The sequence below is a fragment of the Pavona decussata genome, unplaced genomic scaffold (genome assembly GCF_977016875.1).
Source record: "Pavona decussata unplaced genomic scaffold, jaPavDecu1.1 SCAFFOLD_253, whole genome shotgun sequence".
NCBI classification, from domain to species: Eukaryota; Metazoa; Cnidaria; class Anthozoa; order Scleractinia; family Agariciidae; genus Pavona; species Pavona decussata.
In genome coordinates this window covers 1-21,615 of record NW_028145656.1, presented here as the reverse complement: position 1 = coordinate 21,615, position 21,615 = coordinate 1, and the positions used below count along the sequence as shown (strand labels likewise).

The window sequence follows — 21,615 nt, the reverse complement described above, 5'->3', positions numbered from 1 at the left end:
GCTTTTGGATCTCGTTTTCAGTATGTTGCTTCTGAAAAAATAGTGACAAGATGACAGAGTTTTTCCCACTTACACTCTTACCATTCTCAAGCTTGTCCAATATGGCAGTCCAACAACAAGATCCACGCACGTGGCATAAGCAAGACCTAAAATCCAGAAGACGTAAACAGAGCGAAAAAAGGCCAAGGAAGGTAGCATTTATCTTGAACTAAGAAGTCAAATGCAAAAATACTATCGGCGCACAACTGAACTTTCGAGGACTGAATATTTAGAAAATAGACGAGAAGGGGTAAAAACTGATCTTTGGGAAATTACATTGGTATATGTGACAATAAAAACGAAACAGCACGTTTATCTGGCAAAATTGTTATGCTTAAATTATCAGTTAACTTCACAACTTAATGTTTTTTTCAAGTTAATAGTTTTGGTCTAAAATAGACAGTAATAGTTCCCATTTTTATTAAAAAGTTATAGCTCAGTACATAAATTGAGCTAAAACTGTGATCCTGCAGGGTAAACAATGGATAGACATTATAAGAAAGTGAAATCGAGCAATACTGTTCGGTATGTAAATTACGTTACCATGTTTCAGGCCCTTTCCGGTATTGTTCGGACAAAGCTTACCAATCAAAAAGTCTGTTACTAAAATCTTCACTTTATAACGTTTATATTACTGGGGCTGTAGACTCAAACTTCGCAGAAGTAAAGAAATAAGAAATAAAATAAAAATAGTTAAATTTCTTCCGGATAAAAATAGGAATTTGGTCATAGAATTGTATGGAAATTATTCCTGTCATATTTCACTTAGGCCCAAATGGCGAAATAAATATATTTTTCTTTTATCTATCTCCGTCTAAAAATGACAACAACGAAATTTTAAAGGCATCTGTTTTCACTGTCTCCGTTACGTTTCTTTTAGCAGTCCTAGCAAAAACATGTATTTTTTTGTCAAAGGGGAGTCGAACTGTGAAATATCTTGGCATACTCATTGACAAGAATCTCAACTGGAAAGTTCATATAGATCATAGTTAATAATGGGTAATGGTTATGAAGCCCCACATTTTTCCTTTGTTAGAGGTTTTTGTTGGCCTTTTTTGCCCTTGAAGGTGCACAAAGGTGACAGCGCTCAATAGCACTCCAATTAAGTTGAAAAAACTGACCAATAGAAACATACCTTTAATTTATTCAGTCTGAATGTGCGACCAAAAAACAAAAGGTTGTGCACTGTCAAGGAGCTTTCAACCTAAACTGCAGCACCGTTGTTTTTGCTTTTGATTTTTTTCCGACTTTCATAACCAGTCTCCTCTACTAACTATGTATAGATTTAATTGCCCTAAAAATTAGCAAGGCCATTGGCATGATGGCTAATTGAGACATTTAGTACCCTTTTCTACTCTTGTTAAGTTATATCAATCTCTAATTTCCCCCTACCTCATGTATGGAATTAGTTCGTGGGGTCAAGCTTCTCAGTCTAACTTAAGAAAGCTCCTTCTCCTACAAAAACGAGCTCTACGTTTGATGAACTTTTCTACAAAAAGTGAACACGCTATTCCTTACTTCATTAAACTTAACATCCTACCTGTTCATTTTCATTATGTCGAATCTGTTTCCTGTTTAATATATGATATCCAAAACAAACTAGCACCTGTTCATATTCAAAATTTATTTAAAGATGTCTCAGATATACACTCCTACAACACCAGGTCAGCAACCGCCGACAAATTTTATATCATGTCTTTACGTCTTCGTCAACTAAAGAATTCATATTCTCGATTGGGCGCACGGCTATGGAATTCTTTACCGGATAATATTAGTCTGACAACAGAAAACTATTCAAAAAACAAATACATGAAATACTAATCAACATTTAAAAAAAAGAAAATGCTTACCTTACACCTTCTTCAATTCTTGAAATAATGAAAAGCTTCTGAATATGTAACAATCCTTTAATTTCTATCAGCTAGCGAATCCCTTTTTTTTGTGTTACTTGTTTGTTTACTACTTATTTAACTTTTATTTTAGTCAATTCAGTTGTAAACACCAAATGTATTTGTATTTAGTTTAGTATAAACATACCTACCCGCCTCGACTAGCTTCAGCTATTTGCGGGTAGGTATATAAGCACCTTGTAACCGTCTATTTTTAATAAAGTGTTGTTGTTTGTTGTTGTTGTTGTTGTTGTTGTTGTTGAACATTTTTTCCTTTAACTCGAAAACCACTTGAACGTTTCTAGTCCAAATTTAGGAAACGAAAATTTGAATAATAATTAATTCCAAAATCCTAGTGAAAAATGGATCAGAAACACTTTTTTTTTTTCGACTTTTCAAACGGCTAATGGTCCCTGTTAGCTGAGAATGCGTGTGAAATCTTTTAAATTTTTGTTTGGCTGGTCCTCACAAACCTTCTAGTGGCGTTTTGTCATCTATGGGCGTCTTCAAATTGAGATTCATTTTACCTGTGTCTGTTGCAATTTACGGTAGAAATATTATTCACCTTGGAAGTGTGCGTCATTTTATTTTTTTCTGACAGGTTTGGTGTTCTTTTGTGTTTAGATTTTTGATGGAAATGAAGATAGTGAATCTATAGTGTACAACAAATTAAATCCGCCGGTCACAATACGCTTCCTGCGGTTATTACCGTTGGATTGGAAGAATGACATATCCTTGAGAATGGAGCTGTACGGCTGCCAAGGTACTTTTCAGTTATTGTTAAATTCAAATCATATCATGTTCGCTGATAAGCTTATGAAAAAATAGCGTCCTATTACCAGCTCGGATTTAACACAGAGTTCTGGGAAAGTTGGTATCTTCCAGCTATCTTGGACAAGTAATTTGCTGAAGAAGAGAATTAATCTATTTTTGGAGTTCAATTTTCAGCTTTCAGTATAACAATGGACGGAGCTATCAATATTTCGTTGGAGTCTTGGAGTCGACAATAAAGTTATTATTGTTTAATCAGGTTATAGACTAATTTTTGAAAATTAAAACCTTTTACCCAATTTTCGAGAACTTGAAGATAACCTGCTCTCAGGTCATTGACACTCGACAAAATTTCTTTTAAGCCTTTAAATTTGTCACCAGGACGATTCCACTAGATCATAGTTACAGGGACTGGTAAGAAAATCTTGCCATGAAAACAATGGCGCTGCAATTCATGTTGAAAGGGCCGCGACCCTGCACAATCCTTTGTTTTAACGTTCGCAACACAGTTAAATGTCTCAACAAAACCCGATTTCGATTGATCGGTTGCTCCGATACATTCCAAATTCTGTTATTTTTTGTCCAGGGTCAAGGCCAAAAAGGCAAACAAAAACATAGAACAAAGGCGTTTGTCAGGTTTCATAAACATTGTCTTTTTAAAGGCAAAAAAATTAACTATGACTAGATAGACTATCAATGTGTCTTCACCTTTGTTATCAATTCAGGTTGCAATGCACCACTCGGTATGGAAAGTGGAGCAATCTCCGATTCTCAAATAAGCGCCTCTTCAGACTATGATGACAACCACTCCGCAAAGCGAGCCAGGCTAAATATGAAAAGGGATGGAGCAAACAAGCAGGGAGGCTGGTCTGCTGGGATACCAGAGAAGAACCAATGGCTTCAGATTGACTTAGGTAGTTACACTACAGTTACGCGTGTTGCGACTCAGGGGAGGAATGTAGTTTCCCAGTGGGTGACAAAGTATAGGCTGCAGTACAGCAACGATGGCGTAATCTTCCATCCATATCGAGAAAGAGGGGATAATTCGGCAAAGGTAAGGTCACCTTGTCCACCTTTCAATGTGACTTCGCTTTGACTGTGCAAATCTCATGCAAGTCTGCTTCATGCGTTGAGGATTTACGTTGTCTATTCATATATCAGGCAATTGTTTATTGTTAACTTGGTCAGGTGTTTGACGGAAATAAGAACCACGACTCCATTGTATACCACAATTTGAGGCAGCCCATCACAGCACGCTACATTCGGATACAGCCAGTGGCGTGGCAAGGTTGGATATCATTGAGAATGGAACTCTATGGTTGTCAAGGTATTTGCGTTTATCATGTTCTTATTATGCTACTTTAAAAAATGATACAGACGTTCTCATTCTGTTACTTGAAATACACAGAATGATATGATTAAGAGCAAATACACGAAATGTTCCTTCAAGACTACAAGGCGAGAATACGCATGTTCTGGCTTAGCGAGCTCGGCTGGATCGAGACACGATCTCTTTAAAATACTTAAGAAGCGGGTGTTACGTTAATTATAAGTTATAACATCTGCCAATGGGGAAATCGCGGATCGTTCAATTCAGTTGGGAGAGCACTGCATTACAGTACGAGAGGTCGCGGGTTCAAACCTCGGCCGGACCAACACGCAGGGTCTTTGAATTACTACGAAAAAAGTGCTGCCATTGTAATGACATCTGCAAACGGTTCAACTTTGTAGTCTTCTCGGAAACGGAGGTTCTGTCTCACAACACTTATTCCCGTTATTCTGTGGGACGAAAACACACACACACACCGTTCGAAAAAACAAGGGGAGGTAGTCCTGATGTGTCTGTCTATCTCTATCTCTGATTTCATCTACCTTTCACTTTCATGCGTGGGTTGGGTTGGTGGGTGCGTGGGTCGACTGATAGAGACTGACAGAAGCGGCTTTACTTTGTAACGTCTCATTTCACCCCACAGAAGAATTGTAAACCGCCATGAGACTATGTGTTGGTCTGGTATAATTATTAATACATTACCATTACTATCGTCACGTGACCCAAATGATCAAGGAAAATGGTTACGTTCCTATTTTTGGAAGACATCAATCAATCAATTAATCAATTATTATAATATTAACAAAGCGAAGCTAATCGAGTCGGATGGGAGGAAAAAGATAAATACACCAAGATTTCCAAAAGCAGAAAAAGGAAAAGAAAATTACAATACAATAAAATATAGGAAAAGAAAATTATACAATGCAATATAATACATCGAGACCTGGTTATCACCATGCTCAGTGCCAAACTGCTGGTCGGCCTTTCCCTGAAAAAGGTCTGAATGGACACCACATTTAGGCAGCTAGCCAGCCAAACAAATCTCTTAAACCTTAAGCTAAAACATAAATCATATCTCTCTTACCATTGTTAAAACAATGCAGCATGTATTGCACCTCTTGGGATGGAGAGTGAAGCGATCTCTGATACACAGTTAAGCGCGTCTTCACAGATGGATGGCAATCATTCAGCAGCGCAAGCCAGATTGCATTTCAAAGCAGATGGCAGCATAGCTGGAGGCTGGTCCGCTCTTACAAATGACCGCAACCAATGGTTCCAGATAGATCTTGGTAGTTACACCAAAGTATCAGGTGTGGCAACTCAGGGAAGAGACGCTTGCAAAGAGTGGGTTACCAAGTACAGGTTACAGTACAGCGATGACGCGTTAACGTTCAAGTTTCATAAGAAGTCAAGAGAAGTTTTAGCAAAGGTGAGTTTATATGATTCCCCCCCCCCCCCCCCCCCAAAGAAAAAAAATTCTTAGCGAGACATAGTTTGGCGAAATGGCCAAATTATGGTATAAGGATAAACTTTTAAGATGTATGAATAACGATTAACCAGTTCTTAATTCTCCTTTAATTGTAGGTGTTCGATGGAAATAAAGATAGCAATTCAGTTGTGTACAACAAGCTGACTCCTCCAGTCACAGCACTTGTTTTACGGTTATTGCCGGTAGATTGGGAAAATCACATATCAATGAGAATGGAAATATACGGATGCCCAGGTATTCTACATTTTCCTGATCGTCATGTTCAATTGCCGCATATTCATCTTTTTATCCACTTTGATATTTAACAGTCTACTAATAATAAGTATGCAATAACCTGTTGTTAGCAGTAGAAGAACAATAAACTAAAACAAACAAACAAACAAACAAATAAACACTCTCCCCTCCAAAACAACAACAACAACAACAACAAAAACACGAAGTCTAGAATGAGGCAGCCTTATAAAGAGATGTTTCGGCATGACTAGTGCCTTTAACATTTTTAGTTATAACCTCTTTATATGTGGCTTACAGCGACAAAAAACAAGCGCATGACAAGTAATGGTTCAAAAACGAGCAGGAGTGTCTTATCGCTTTTAAAACCACGAGGCGCAGCTGAGCGGTTTTAGACCCGATAAAACACGTGCTGCGAGTTTTTTGAACGGCTTCAAAACATTCCTGGAAAAGCGGTGTCAATAGAGTTTAAAACGATTATACTTTTGTGAACGTTGGAAATTAGCACGCGAGAAAAACATCGCATACTAATGAGGAGTGTTTTGTCAGCTGATAAAACACCGCATACTAATAAGGGGGAGGTTTATCGATATAAAGTCACTGTACGTAATGTATTATCGACCATGTAATAGGTAAATCGGTTTTGAATTATTAAAGAGTTTTTGAAGATAACAATGAAACGGTTCAAGAAGGTCAAACAGTGACTGAAACCAATTCCGTGATACTGTCTGGTATAGGTACCGTTACACGTTAAGAAAGCAACGAGGGCAACGACTGAGATAAAATATGTTAAAAATGTTAGATTTAAGTGTTTAATTCAGGTTTAATATTTCTGTAACAATAGCTACTACCAAAAATAGAGGAAAATTGGAATTTTCAATGGACACTTGGGGAGTAAAACATTTACGATTCTATCTTTTCACTTCTATAAGACCATGATTATCATACACAAATCCACTAAAATCCACTGAAATTCATTCCGATTGGTTCTATATTACGAGGCAATAAGTTAATCATATTATTACTATTATTATTATCATTATTATTATTATTATTATTATTATTATTATTATTATTGTGAAAAACCAGTCCACAGTCAAAGGCCGAATAACTTTATCCAGTGGATAAGTCACTATCCGACAGTTTCAATCTGTGCAAAGATTTCAGTATTTCCTCGTGTACAAGCGGATATGCTCACTCTAACAACAGCTTAGTTTCGGAGCGTACGAAAACCTTGGACAGCAATTAACGTGAAGTATTCTTTAGACCCTGAAATGTGCCTTATCCACCGGATAAAGTTATGCGGCCTTTGAACAAATGGGGTCAGGTCTGTAAATACTCAGGTGTAAGGTACGTATATAGAAAAAGAGCGTCTCCATCCAATCTCTTCGTACAACTTTTTAAGTACAGTCGCTTCTGCGCCGTATCCAGATATTTTTGCAAGGTTTAGACATAAAAGTAGATTCTCTTCGAATAAAAACATTTTTTCTCTTTCAAACCGCCGTTCTTGGTGCTTAATTTACTTCTGCGGGGGTGTATTCCCCTCTGCATTAACGAGACTGTGCTTTTTTAACAAGTTTTAAAAAAACCACTTCCAGTGACATCATGTCTCTAAGCACCTCAACTGTTCTTCAAATTTTTAACTAATGTTTGCTATCTTTCTTATAAATTAAGCTTGCATAACAGCTCTTGGTATGGAAAGTGAAACAATCTCTGATGCACAAATAACTGCATCATCTCAGCGGGACGACAACTTCGCCGCTCGACAAGCCAGGCTGCATTTTAAGAGAAGCGGGAACAAGCAAGGAGGCTGGTCAGCTTTAGAAAACAATCTCCACCAATGGCTTCAGGTTGACCTTGGTAGTTACACCAGAGTAACACGTGTAGCGACTCAGGGAAGGAATGCTAACAACGAGTGGGTAACGAAGTACAATTTGCAATACAGCGATGATGGAGTGATCTTCTTTTTGTACAAGAAAGCAGCAAACAGCTCAGCATGGGTAAGGAACTGTATTTTGGTCTTATTTAAAACAATACATTAAATTACTGAATAAAGGAAAGGAGTGGCCCAAATGAAAAAACAAAACGAAAAAACAAATCAGTTGAATTTAATGGTAGTCACTATATTTCATGACACAGTCTTGAGAAATAAAAAAAGAACTTCCTAAAGTATTGTAGATATCGTAACAGAAACTGTGTGAGCAAATTAGGGAAAAAAATATGCTATTTACAATACGATTTCCATTGGCGGTACATTACTATTGCTATTGGCATTACGATGTAAAACCATAACTGTGTTTACTGCAGTTCTCATTCTAATCGCTATACCAGTGACTTTCTCTAAATTTAGTCCTTATTTTGTCTAGGTATTTGACGGAAACACAGACAGTGACACTGTCGTGTACAACAAATTGAATCCACCAATCAAGGTACGGTATATCCGGATTGAGCCTGTTGAGTGGCACAATCACATATCATTGAGGATGGAGATTTACGGCTGTCCAGGTATTCCAAAGAATTTATCTTTCCCTACGTTTTGTAAACTGGCGCTTAGGAAGATTTAGGCGGTTGTAGAGATCTTTGGAGCGAAATGCAGAGGTGGTACATCTTGGCTCAGATGCTCGCTTTTATTAACGAACTTGCATGTTTCCTCTGGTACGTCATAGATGAGTGTATGCAGCAAAATGGATTGTCGCTTGTTTTCATTCTCTTTGTTTTTTTTTTTTTCTGCAGTTAAAACTCGATTGTCCAAATGAACTTGATTGGGTTATAATCTTTATTACAGGCATTTCGAAATTATTCGTGACCCTTGCAATCTGATTGGCTCTCAACAGTGCGATTTGTTTGGGTAATCACATGATTCGGAGTGCAATTTGGAATAAATAAACACGTGTAAAATTTTTCAAGTGCTTGTTTATTCCAAATTGCATGAGAAAAATCATGTGATTACTTGGTAATAATATACATACCAAAATTTCAAATGAGCTTTTGTTTATTTCTTGACCTTCAGCTAATGCTCCGCCTACTTTTCCACAGCTCAATTAACTAAGTGTTAGTCAGACTTCCGAGACTTGTTCGGTCGGTTGACTTTAGCTTACCTTGTTTTCGCGGTAGCTGAGCTTTACCTTCTTAAAATAATTTGCTTCGAAACTTTTGACTCTCGGTTTCTAATTGTGGAGTATTTTTAACCTTGCCTTCTTAGGTAACGTTAATTTCAGGGCGAAGGCTGCCATGTTTGTATAGTCTTTCCTGTCTTTTTTTTTACGCACTGTTGCGGTGGAAATCCTCGGGAACTTTGTTGAGTGCCTCCGTTCATAGTTTTCAATATTTTGGTCGTAGCCCATTGTGCTGTCCAAGACTTCCAAACGTTTAACCTGTTGTTTGTGCTTTGTTGAGTTACTTTGCATTTTCCTTAAAACTTCGAATTAAAAACGCTGTTGCTCTCTTCAAACCTGTTCCAATTTTGGTTTCGGGACAGCCGATTTGCAAATTTGCGTACCTGTCAATCATTTTAATTTCACCTTCAACTTTCTGCACACAATTTCATATTTCTGCACTACATAAAGGATAAATTGAGACGCTCTCCACCAATCAGATTGCAGAAATGTTTGCATATATCAGTATTAAGTCACGAATCGTACTATTTTTTTGCTCTAGATCGTATCCTTTTCTTAGGCCATTAAAACTGTGAAATGTGAAAGTGGATGAATAATTAACAATTATTCACCAAAGCCGGAGCTGAATAGTGATGGATATTTAGCGAGTTACGAAGCGGCAAGGTAAATATCCATCACTTTCACCGACACTGAGGTGAATAAGTGTTTTAGTATATACCACACAAGCTGAATAAGAAGTGGGCCAAAAGTACTTTATCTTTTACAATATACCGACAAATGGTGGAAAGTTTTAAAATCTCGCGCGCCGTTCTGTCTCGCTTTCTTGCGGACAAATGAAGCTTCTAGAGCTTCTTCTCGATTGTTGTGTGAAATTTGCCTTGTTATTGAAACCATGCTGCAAAACATTAGATGTTTCGTTAACATTATTAAGTGCTTGACAGTTTTCGCAAACAATTCATTGTATTTTTATTTTTTGCCTTAGCCTATGAGGTTAAAAAAGGTTAAATAACTTACCATGTGATGCCGTCAAACCAAACTTTGTTGCCATTTTTGTATTTTTTGTGATAGCCATCCCTTTTATCGAAATGTTTTCTTTTTACGAGCGGCTGACTGAGAATATCGAGAACTCGTCGAACGTGAATGTTCGGATTCCCTCATATTTTGTCAGGAGAATCCCTTTAGAGAACTATATACGAAAATAACAATAAAACTTCCCTAAGATTTTTCGTTTTCGAGAATTCCGGCATAATGTGAAATGCCGTCATCGCGTCGCAGCCGGCGTTAAATTTTGACGAGATTTGGTGTATCTTCAAATTGCTCGGAAAGGAAGACGGCTTAGCGAATAAAAACAATCTTTTGAAGTTAAGTTAGGCATCCTTCTGAAAATACGGTCTTATGAAAATATTGCTGGAGGATTCTTATTTACATGCAGTTTTCAAAGTCCGAAGATTCTTATTTTCAGCATTTTTGTTGACACTGAAATTGAAATTGTTTAAACTTTGCGGACAAAATTCGTTTCCTGGTACATGGAAATTTACAATTAAAAGGGAAGCTCTATTCTTGTACTGCAGCATATGAAAAATTCAGCTTGGGTAATTTAAAAGCCAGCCTTTGACGGTATAAAGCACATAGGGAACTTTTGACATATTATTTGAAAAAAATTCCAGTGGTCACGCAAGGACAACATGACATGATTTAATAAATTATTGTCTGTATGTTATTTTTACCGGATAATTATAAAATTCCTGTTCCAAAACAAAACTTTTCTATTGATCAAATAAGTCTTGTATTGTTTTACATACTTTAAATAAAATAAGTCCAACTAGGGAGTGAGATGTAACCCCAAATTTGAAAAGGTCAAGTGTCATGTCACCTTTCTGCTCGTCAAGATCTCAACCAATATTTTTCATTGCCACACTGTGCATCTACAACCAAGTATTTATGATATACCTTATTAAATAATAATTTGTTAAAATAGTAAAGCTAATTACAGGCGTTAAAATCCCTTTTGGGTTTGTGAAGCTGTGTAAAGCAGGCACGTTTTCTAAATCACAGCCTGTCAACAACATGCCGACTGTTGAACTCTTCGCATGTCGACACTTGAAATGAGGAAATATTTGGAGGCAAAATATTGTCCTTGTACAACGAAACTTACAATAACAGGTGTGCTTGAGGCAAGATCTGTTATTTACTGCAACATGTAAGAAATCTAGTTTGGGTATAACTTTTATAGTCAAGTGTAATAACAGAATTTAACATAAGGGATTTTTTGTGTGTATTTCCTTCGAAATACGCAAGCTTTAAGTTAACACATTTGAAATACATTTAAGAGCGGCGGTCAGAAAATATCAAGCATTTGGTGGCAGAACTCGAGAAATCAATTTCGCTCATTTTCTGGCTACAAAAAGCCTTTAAGTAGAGAACAAATTTGCCGCCTTCAGTTTTCTCTAGGAGCGCTTAACGTTCTAGAAAACTGAGATAAACAAATTTGACCCGCGAGGATCCCGAAAGTACCCGCACGGCGGTGTGAAATTAATATTCTGAACTGACTCTTCATCTGGAAGGAAAGAAGATCCATGGTATTTTTATACTCGGTATCACCGCACGTTTATAGCAAAGTTTGAACTAGACTTAACCATCATTAATAAAAGCAAACAGACCTTAGGAAAATGTCCCTTTTCTAAACAGGAAAAATCCCGCAAAAACCGATAAATTTTAAAGATAGTTTTTGCTATGTGGTATAAGGCCGATTTTTCTTAAACTTTGCCTTTTAAGTAATGTAACGTTGTTCTTGATAATGTATTAAAATCAGCCTGGGTTTTGAATTAAGCACTTCACACGACCGTTTTGAAGTCACCATAATTCGTTTAAAATTCCGACAACGGCTAAATAAACAACCGTTGTTGCGTTACCGTGACAATAAAAAGACTCATTTTACATATACCAAAAAAGCATAATGAAAACGAATTTCTTTTAATCTTTAATTACAATAAGGAAAAGTCCGGTCTGGGAACCGATTTTTCTCATTTGCGTTGTGAGATTTTTGCTTATAAAACCATATCTAGTAAGGAGCAGTAAGCGTCTCGATGTCCATTTCTTGAGTTCGCTCAGGTGTCAGATTGCCAATGAAACCGCATCAAAGGGAAATCTGTGGTGTTGAAGTTCTCCCCTATGACTATGGTAAAATGCTCGCTGAAATAAAAATTGGAGACCGGTCAAACTTTCCTATTCTGTTTTTAATTCGCTAAATAGTTAGGGCTGCGTTTTACAAATTCCGAAATCACCAATAATCAGTGAATATTAATAATATCACGCATTGGTGTTTACCAAAGTAAATTGAATTAGTAAATTAAATGTAAGATAAATTCAATTACGGAAACTGGAAAATTTGTCTCTTTAAATTTGGTTTGATATTCTTGTGCTGTCATGGAAGCATGGAGGTGGTCTTTTAGCTCCTTGGTCGGAGGTCCTTGCTCTTACGACCCCAGAGACAGGAGCAGATCAACTGAAGTAAACTAGTGCAAAAGGAACATCGCCGGTCACAAGTCTTCCTTGTCAATAGCCGATGTAGAAACCGAAATTGAACTTATTCTGACAAGAATGTTTATCTCCTTCACCACGAATGTTTATCTCCTTCACCTTTCGGAATTGACGATTTGTCTTCGACACCGTTCGTCTCTGGGCATTGGCTGGCGTCGAGGTCAGTTCAAATAAGTGTCAAATTTCTCCGCCGGTATCAAGCCATGACAGCCAGGCGCAAAAAGTCGCAAAACTAGAACGAGGACTTGGAAAAAATTCGTGCCATTTGCTATGGAAGAAACTAGGACTGTTTATCCCAGTTGGTTCAGGTATGCGTTTACATAATTTCCATTACCTTTTATGTATAATAAACTGTAAAAACGTCTGATGTAACACTTTCCTTTTTTGCACATTCGGTCTTTTCCAGTACAAAATATTAGTATTCAGATGTATTTTCAGTTCATCAGATGCGGAGAAAGCCGTTAATTAGAATAAACGTGAAGTTTTCAGTGTTATTTATTTATTTATTTATTATTTTTATTTTTCTGTGCTTGGAACCCTAGTCCTAGTGCTACTGACTGTGGTGGACAACTTTTTGTTCACTACCTCGTAAAAAGGTCCTTCTCTGGAGGAAAGTAAGGCCCCGTTTATATGGAGAAAAGTTGTCCCGGGCAAGAGGGTCACCCTCCCAGCCGAGTCAACTTTAGCGAGCGTTTATATGAGAAAAAAGTTGACCCTTTTGCCCGAGCCAACAGCTGACCGTCTAGAGATCATGAAAACATGCGAAAAAAAAAAACCGCCTCGAAGTCTGCAAATCAAATCGGTTGTTTTTCTTTTATACCCAAGAAATTCTGGTTCCTATGGTTTTTGAAACCAAGTTAAACAATTCTGAAGTTAAAACTTGCCGGGCAAAATCGGTTTGCGAAGGATACACAAGTCGTGGTTGACTGAATCTAACCGCGTGACATTTCAAGTTCTTTTCGCGTTGAATTTCGCCTGTCGTTAAGTCCGTAATCACACAAAACTGAGATACAAGCGTTTGCTGTGGCATGACTTGATAACACTAAACGCCAAATGATTTATATACCTTTTCATATAATTTGACTTTGTCGGCGTTGAAGTCGGTGGCATTGAACTCGCACATTCCCAATGACAACAGAGCTCGCGCATGCTCTGATTTTCTCGCCTTGACGGAGTTGACCCGGCTAGGCGAGCCAAAGTGTTTATATGGAGAAAAGTTGGCCCGGCTAGGAGGGTGACCCTACCATCGCAAAAGGGTGACCCGGCTAGGCGGGTCACCCTTCTAGCCGAGCCAACTTTTTGTTTCTCATGTAAACGGTTCGCCAAGTTTTGTAAGGAAATGTAGGAAAAGTTGGCTCGCCCAGGGTAGCTCGGGTAGGCGGGTGACCCTTCTACCCGGGACAACTTTTCTCCATATAAACGGGGCCTAAGACATCATAGTTACAGCTTTTCAGGCTTGTGTAACGCCCATGCTAAAGACTTATTATCCCTATTAAAGGAAAGTATTGAAAACTTTTCAATTGAAGGAAAAGAAGCCTGGTCCCAGCTCTTAAAAGTGTGAAGTATGTGTCTTCGCCACGCCCTAATGCTACGATTTTTAGGTCTGCATGCACCTTCCTTTAATCTTTAGAACAAGGGAAGCAGCTTATGACGGTCTAAGTGAAATGAAGAGGCTGAAATTAAAAGAAATAAGGTTACGTATTTAATTAAGCCACCCCCACCCCCCCTTCCCCCTCTATCTTAGGAAGAAGTAAAATTTCGCTCTCTACACTTCAATCAGTGATTGTAGGTTTTTAAGTCTGTTCCTCTGGTGTATCTTTCGCATTGACGGTTTTTGTTGCTGGTCGCTACGAAAAAGAAAATCCAATAAAGAACTACGGGTACTAGTCATTTGCGCAAAAGTTGTCACAAAGAGTTCGTTTTTCCAGATAAGCAGCTGGTATATAAAGCCATACTGTTAAACGCGTCCGTAACAAGGGGAGGGGCAGGGGGGGGGGGGGGGACTCAAGCCCCGACCCCCCCCCAGAATTTTAAGAAGCGTAAAAAAACAATGTGTCAAAAAATAAATAATTAAAAAACAGTCATAATGTACAACAATCAATCTGGAATTCTGACGCTGCAAGTGCCTTTTCACAACCCTTAATAAATTGTTTATTATGTACCTGACAGTTTCCTCCGCTAACATTTGGCTTTTATACAACAGCAGCAAAGGTTGTCCTTCCTTGTGAATCGGAAATAAGAACCAAAATCCTCATGACCGATTTGTGTTTGTTAGTAGGGAGTTAAAGATAACATGACGGTGATGGTAGCGAATTCGAAAACATAAAGAGAATTCGCGTTCTTTTAAACTTCATCGCGATAATTCCATTTTTTTTTTTTTATTTCAGGCAAATCTTCCTGCGGACGGATTCTTACTGCCTGATTCCAAGTTCACTGGAAAAAGAGAAAGGGAAATTTGTCGTCGTCTTTTTACGTTCTCCTTTAAACGTGAACAAGTTTGGCAATTTCACGTGGTAGTCCGTACAGTGACGGCAAAGGGTCGAAAAGAAATTTAATGTACCAAAAAGTGTGATGCAAGTGCAAAGTTACTGTTTTGCTTACTATATCTGCCCCTTTTTTGATGTTTCCAAATTGCTTTCCCCATCTCAGTTGTTTTAGCCTGACTACGGGCCTGTTAAAGCAATTCTTCACGCCCCCGCCCCTACTGCCATATCTCAGTGACGATCTAACTAATTTGCATATTTGCTGTCACGCAACATTGTTAGACATGTCTGAATCTTTTCGATTTCTTCTCTTCCCGTCGATAATGGTTAATAGGAAGCTAGGGGAAAACAGAAATCTTTCTGATAAAGCAAGATAGGAGCATTATTGAAGGCCTTGAAGCTGTAATTAGCAGTTTGCCCGTCGCGTCGGTTTGTTTTCACTGGCAGTCATTTGGCCGCCAAACGATGTCGTGGTCGAAATAAGCCAACTTTAACGACCTTTTGTGAAAATCTCAATGGAGAACCCAGCCTGATATTTAGGTATGAAGTACATTAAGGCAATTGTTACTGAAAGCCAAAGTGTGAGAATATTTCGAGTTATACCACATACTGAAATGTGTGCTTGACCTTTGGCACTACATTGCAGAGTAAACCAGCTGTAAAAATATGCCGCTGGTTTTAAATTGTTTAAATTTGCCAGATATCATAACAAACACAAATTCATCGGTTATCATATCAGAAAGAGATTGTCTTTCGATATAAGAAATCCAGATTTTCGCACGCTTCTTCTAGAACAAACGCAGAGACAATTAAAAGTGGCGATTTTCCGGTTTTAAATTCAATCATTTTTCAGTTCGCAAGGCTTCGATCGATTTTCCTGATTTTCTCAAAACGCAAATGTTTCTGGCCAATTTAAGCCACACCATGATTCTTACTTTAGTAAAACCTTATTATGGACAAAAGATGAAAGAAATCGACTCTGCTAAGTTTCGCCAGAAAATTCAGATTTTGCTCGATTTTTCCTGACCGCCGCTCTTAATTTGTATAATATATTTTCCCGAGAGAATGACAAAGTTATCGCTAGAATACAAAATGTAATACTCTGAACAGTTTTTCATTGCTCTGTACTCCTATACAAAAAACTATTCACAGCTAGAGTGAGTGATAACTTTTTAATGCCACTTCTCAAACTCATTAATAATTCAAAAGCAAAAGACAAAGGAAATCATGCACCGTGACGTGTTTGGATATCTGATGAAAAATTCTTTGTTTTTGCATCCTTATTTTCCCCTTCAAAATCAGTTTTGTTTGAGAAGTTATATCAAACACTCGTCACAGTGTTTCACCACAATATCAAAAACCTCGAAGTTCGTCAAAAATACTCCGCTACGCGTCGTATTTTCAACTCTCTTCTCGGTGTTTAATATGTGATGAAACGCTGAGACTCATGTTTGATATATGACATCAAAATTCGTAATGGCCAATTGCCGTGGCATGTTTTCCGCTAACGCCATCGTCAGAATGATCGACATATTTCATTATTGTACTTCACGCAACAAGTACGTTTTTTCACTAAACAGAAGAGTAACAATTTGCTCATTTCTTAAATGAAGCTGTACGAAACAACGACATTTTCTACCTCACAGTCGATAGGAAGGGTAGTAGGGTTAATGACATGTTTACGTGTTTTATAACTACAGTGTAGTATCCGAGTTGTATTTACCTGCCGCTTCGATGCCGCTGATATAAAATTTCATTTTCTTTGGCGCTTTGGCATATTTTCGAGTAGACGGTTTCATCTACACGTGGTTTTGCTCACTGAGAACGAAACTTCGATCAAACAAACGTTGCGGTATTTTCATCTTTTTCGCAGGAGTTTAACTAACCCGCGTAGTCTGTCTGTCTGTCTGTCTGTCTGTCTGTCAGCCTGTCAATAAATGACCTTTATCGTAGCTAATTAAACAGCATTCGCCGGGTCTTTTTTGAGTATTTTCTTCCAAAGTAAAGAAAATAATATTGATTTAAAGCTGGTAACAACGCATTCAACTTGTTAATAGATACATAAGTTTGCTGAAAATAATCTCTAGATCCCAGGCGCTTGGTATCGGACGCCAACTCAGTTCAAAACCAATTGTTTTATTTGAGATTCCAAATACTTTGATATCAATTTGTTTTCTATTGCTTTTTTCAACCGGCCCTTAAACAACCTTGAGTGAATATGACATTTAAAAAAGAGGACAATGAATGTAGTTAATAAAGGGAGAAGTGAAAGCGGGGAACTATTGTTGTATCTAAGAGGAGGGCGCCATGTTGTATAGAGACACAATACTCTGGTCTTAGGAAGAAAGGTGGACTCACAAGAAAAGCAAAGCAGCATGCCGTACCTCTAAGGCCTTTATTCGATTTACCGATGATGATGATGATGATGATGATGATGATGGTGATGATGATGATGATGATGATGATGGAGACCGTAGACATCTCGATGGCGTGGACAGATTGTCAGATTGTTATTCGACTCATCCTCACAGAATATTAAATTCCATCAATGTAAAGACTTTTGTTCTTGGGCCATCGTAGCTTGATCAGAAGTATCACAGCTGTTCGTATTCCACCAATATAAGTTCAGTAAACATCAGATAATCGATGACTTTACTAACATGCGCGCGCGAGGATTAATTACATTTCACTGTCAGTTTTGTCGTCAGCAAACACCTTCCTGGCGTTGGGACCGGGATGACTGGAGATGTCTTCTTGGCATTCACCCAAAGAAACGCAGGTTGCTGTAATAGTCCAAACTCTGACCGCAACCGGACTCGTCGTCTATCGAGGACGAAAATGAGCATGGAGCCATATATGCAGCCGAAAATATATAGACACTGCGTAATATGACATCGCGGAACAGGAAATACCGTTTCTGGTATCGAGCAAGCCACTCCAAACCAAGAACCGGTGTTTACCTACGCACATTGCTATTTATATATAACCATTTGTGTCATTGTTTAAAAATAGCAAGTTTAAAATAGCTATGTACACAGTGATAACCATAGTATGTATGAAACAACCTTGGTTATTTTCTGGTGTTCCTCTATCCGGATCGGCCTTAGAAGGGTGGACTTATTTTCGCATTAATGGGGATGGTTCATTAGTCCTCATTAAATGCCTATTTTGCAGGCATTAAAACGGTAAGTGCTCATTCAAATAATTGTATAAAAGCCGTGTAGCTGTTAAAGATAATAATATGGCCAGCCTTGCACTAAAGTGAACGCACGATTTTCTCTACCGGCTCTGACATCTCAGTTCTGTTTATGATATATAGTCTAGGACCTACAAATTGAAAACACAGATACCTTGTTCTTCAGCTTTTAGAATTCTCGTCTTTGCTTGTCCAGCTCAATGTAGTGCCTGTCACGACATTTTATTGACAATAAGGATGAGATGCATCTTTGACAAACCTAGGATTTATAAAAGCTGCAACTTTTGCGCAACTTTACGGATCCAAAGGCGTTTTTCACGCAAGTCGATTAGTAATTTAATAAAACTTTATAGTCTGTGGGGGGTTTCAGATGTATTTTGATATGAAATATTTATTGATTTTGTTTCGTATCTTTCGCATTGTTGACGCTGGCGTACTGAGGAAATCGTGACACAACACTTGAACCGTTTTCACTTTTTCGTTTGCCATTGGTGAGCACCTACTTGGAATGAGATTAACTTTTTCAGGGATGAGATTGAGATTTTGTTTCCGAATAACACTTAGTTTAATTCCACCAGATATGAAACATAAACAATAAATTTATTTTAAACTCGTTAACTTGTATTTGCAGGACCATGGCCGTTTTTGAAAAATATATATTAAAATTCTGTATGTGTTTACTTCCGTCAACGCTTGAATTTTAAATCACTCAAGCTGGATTTTTTATATGCTGCACTACATGTATAGAGCTTGCCTATAATATAATAATTGCTACAAATTTCGTTGTACCAGGACACGATATTTGCCTGCAAAGTTTACACAATTTCAATTGTTAACGAAAATGCTGAAAATAGGAATCCTCGGACTTTGAAAACTGCATGTAAATAAGAATCCTCCAGCAATATTTTCATAAGAACGTATTCTTAGATGAATGCCTAACTTAACTTAAAAAGATTGTTTTAATACGCTATGCCGTCTTCCTTCCCGAGCGATTTGAAAATGCACCAAATCTCGTCAAAATTTAACGCCGGCTGCGACGCGATCACGGCATTTCACATTATGCCGGAATTCTCGAAAACGAAAAATCTTAGGAAAGTTTTATTGTTATTTTCGTAAACAGTTCTCTAAAGGGATTCTCCTGACAAAATATGAGGAAATCCGAAATTTCAGTTTTGACTGCGAGTTCTCGATATTCTCAGGCAGCCGCTCATAGGTGACCGTGGCGAAACGAGAAGCCATCTTGTTTCTCTTCGGCTGCTCGGAGGTGAATAGTACTTGGCTAATCACCTCTGAGCTAGCCAATCAGCGCGCGCGAAAAGCACTATTTACTTGTGTGGTACATACTAAATATTGATATTGACAGAAAAAAAAAACTATGTGATTTCAAAATGGGTGTAATAAAGTGGTAATTGAACTTCGTGTCGTGCAATTTTGGTCTGGGATCATACCTGTTGTTTAAAATCGAACTCGCGCGCGATGTTGAAATCACGCGTATGATTTCAGGCCAAACTGCACTCCATTGAATTCAATTACCATTATATATAACAGGTTTATTTATTTATCGTTATTATTTAAATTAGGTTGCGCTGCACCCCTTGGAATGGAGAATAGAACAATCTCAGATGCCCAGATAACGTCTTCTTCACATTTGGAAAAGCGCTTTTCAGCGGCACAGGCTAGGCTGCATTCTAAAGCAGATGGAAACAATCAAGGAGGCTGGGTAGCACTCAAAGATGATCTTAGTCAATGGCTTCAAGTGGACCTCGGTACTTACACCATTGTGATACGTGTAGCGACCCAGGGACGATATGGACATGACGAGTGGGTAACCAAGTACAGGCTACAGTACAGTGAAGATGGATACACGTTTCACTTTTTCGAGGTTTCGAATGGTAACTCGGCGAAGGTACACTATATGCAAGTTGCCAGTTGTTAACCATTCGACCAATAGCATACCAAAACTACAATTAAAGTTTCGTTTAGCAACTTCTTACATGGGTGGTCACGTATAACGATTTCGCCAACATAACCCAATTCTTTAGCTATATAGAACATGGTACCAAACTTTTTTGACGGAAATCACAGTTCAATATAGCTTTTGAATGGTTAATCTTAAACAGATTTAACAGGTTTCTCCAAAGACTTAATTTGATCTGGTGTGGAAACTGCCTCATCCAGATTATTCCTGGGTAATCTCAAAGGAACAAGTTCTCGGTGCACTAGAAATTCATTTAGGTCGGGTAATACTCGCAATATCATAATAAGAATCCACCATTTCAGGCAAGCTCCATATCACACAGAAGAGAGAAGAGGCGTTTGACAATTGACTAGTTTGATAGAATTTAAAAACTTTTTTGTTTTCCATATTTTCTCTTCTTGCATCTTTTGATTTCTTTTATTTTTAGGTTTTTTATGGGAATCGCGACAATGACACCGTTGTGTACAATTCACTAAGCCCACCGGTGACAACAAGGCTCATTCGGTTACAGCCCGTAGAATGGCATAATCATATATCAATGAGGATGGAAATATACGGATGTCCAGGTATTTATTTATTTGACTGAACGCAAAATTTATCTAATAATAAATAATTTTGTAATTTATTATCGTCTTCTCTTGCGCGGTGTTTTTTAGGTATAATGACACAAACCGGACAAAAACAAATATTTCAATAAGAAAACAAACGTATTTAAGGAACCCAGTTGGCAGGAGGCGGACTAGCTGGTTATTTATAAGGGTGGCCCGAGAGTTGAACTCGGGGTCTCCGAGAAACAACTTGAGATAGCGGTCAGAGCAGGATCTACCAATCTAATTGGTGAGACCAAATTAAGCAGCCATGGATTGCCATTTTGGCCTTTAATGGCCTCATCAGCACGACAGAGCTAATTCGTGGGGGTCGGAATCGCACATGTTGATAAAAAAAAGGCAACCTTGTGACATGTGGATAAAATGACCAAGTAACGCTTTACTTTAACGAAGTCACTTTTTGCTTTATCAAAATAAGGTTGTACAACACCCCTTGGAATGGCGTCAGGAGGAATCGTTGACTCTCAGATAAGCGCGTCTTCACAACTGGATGGGGGCCATTCTGCAGCGCAAGCCAGGTTGCATTATAGGGCTGATGGCAGCAGGGGTGGAGGATGGTCAGCTCTCACAGATGATGACAATCAATGGCTTGAGGTAGATCTTGGTAGTTACACGAGAGTAACAAGTGTAGCGACTCAGGGAAGGAACTCTAAAAACGAGTGGGTAACGAGGTACAACCTACAGTACAGCGATGATGGGATCAGCTTCCACATGTACGTACAGTCAGGAGAGAAGTCAAAGCAGGTACTCAAAGCAGGTACGCGGATAGAATTGTCTACGTTTTTCTATAGTTGCCTCTGCCTACCCGAGGATGACAGCAAACCCAACAGAAGATGAAGTTCAGGTCCAGGCTATTGAGGTTTTTCCTCGCGAAGCGAGGTTAATAAATTAGTCGGGCCGAGCCGGCCCGAGCGGAGCTAAGCCGCGCGAATTCGAGCGAAAAAT

At 38.3% G+C, this 21,615-nt stretch overlaps 1 protein-coding gene across 1 annotated transcript in view; it reads left to right on the top strand.

Annotated features, from left to right (window-relative positions):
- The window catches only part of LOC146456882 (uncharacterized), a gene marked incomplete at its 3' end in the record, with an annotated part of 38,311 nt that extends 16,884 nt beyond the window's left edge, over nucleotides 1–21,427 (top strand). Inside the window, exons 10-19 of the mRNA XM_085092574.1 lie at nucleotides 2,553–2,691; nucleotides 3,425–3,753; nucleotides 3,888–4,026; nucleotides 5,133–5,458; nucleotides 5,614–5,752; nucleotides 7,424–7,749; nucleotides 8,116–8,254; nucleotides 19,665–19,990; nucleotides 20,490–20,628; nucleotides 21,089–21,427. Coding sequence (XP_084948700.1) covers nucleotides 2,553–2,691; nucleotides 3,425–3,753; nucleotides 3,888–4,026; nucleotides 5,133–5,458; nucleotides 5,614–5,752; nucleotides 7,424–7,749; nucleotides 8,116–8,254; nucleotides 19,665–19,990; nucleotides 20,490–20,628; nucleotides 21,089–21,427 — 2,341 coding nt within the window. The remainder of the gene's footprint in view (nucleotides 1–2,552; nucleotides 2,692–3,424; nucleotides 3,754–3,887; nucleotides 4,027–5,132; nucleotides 5,459–5,613; nucleotides 5,753–7,423; nucleotides 7,750–8,115; nucleotides 8,255–19,664; nucleotides 19,991–20,489; nucleotides 20,629–21,088) is intronic.
- Between the last annotated feature and the right edge of the window lie 188 nt (nucleotides 21,428–21,615).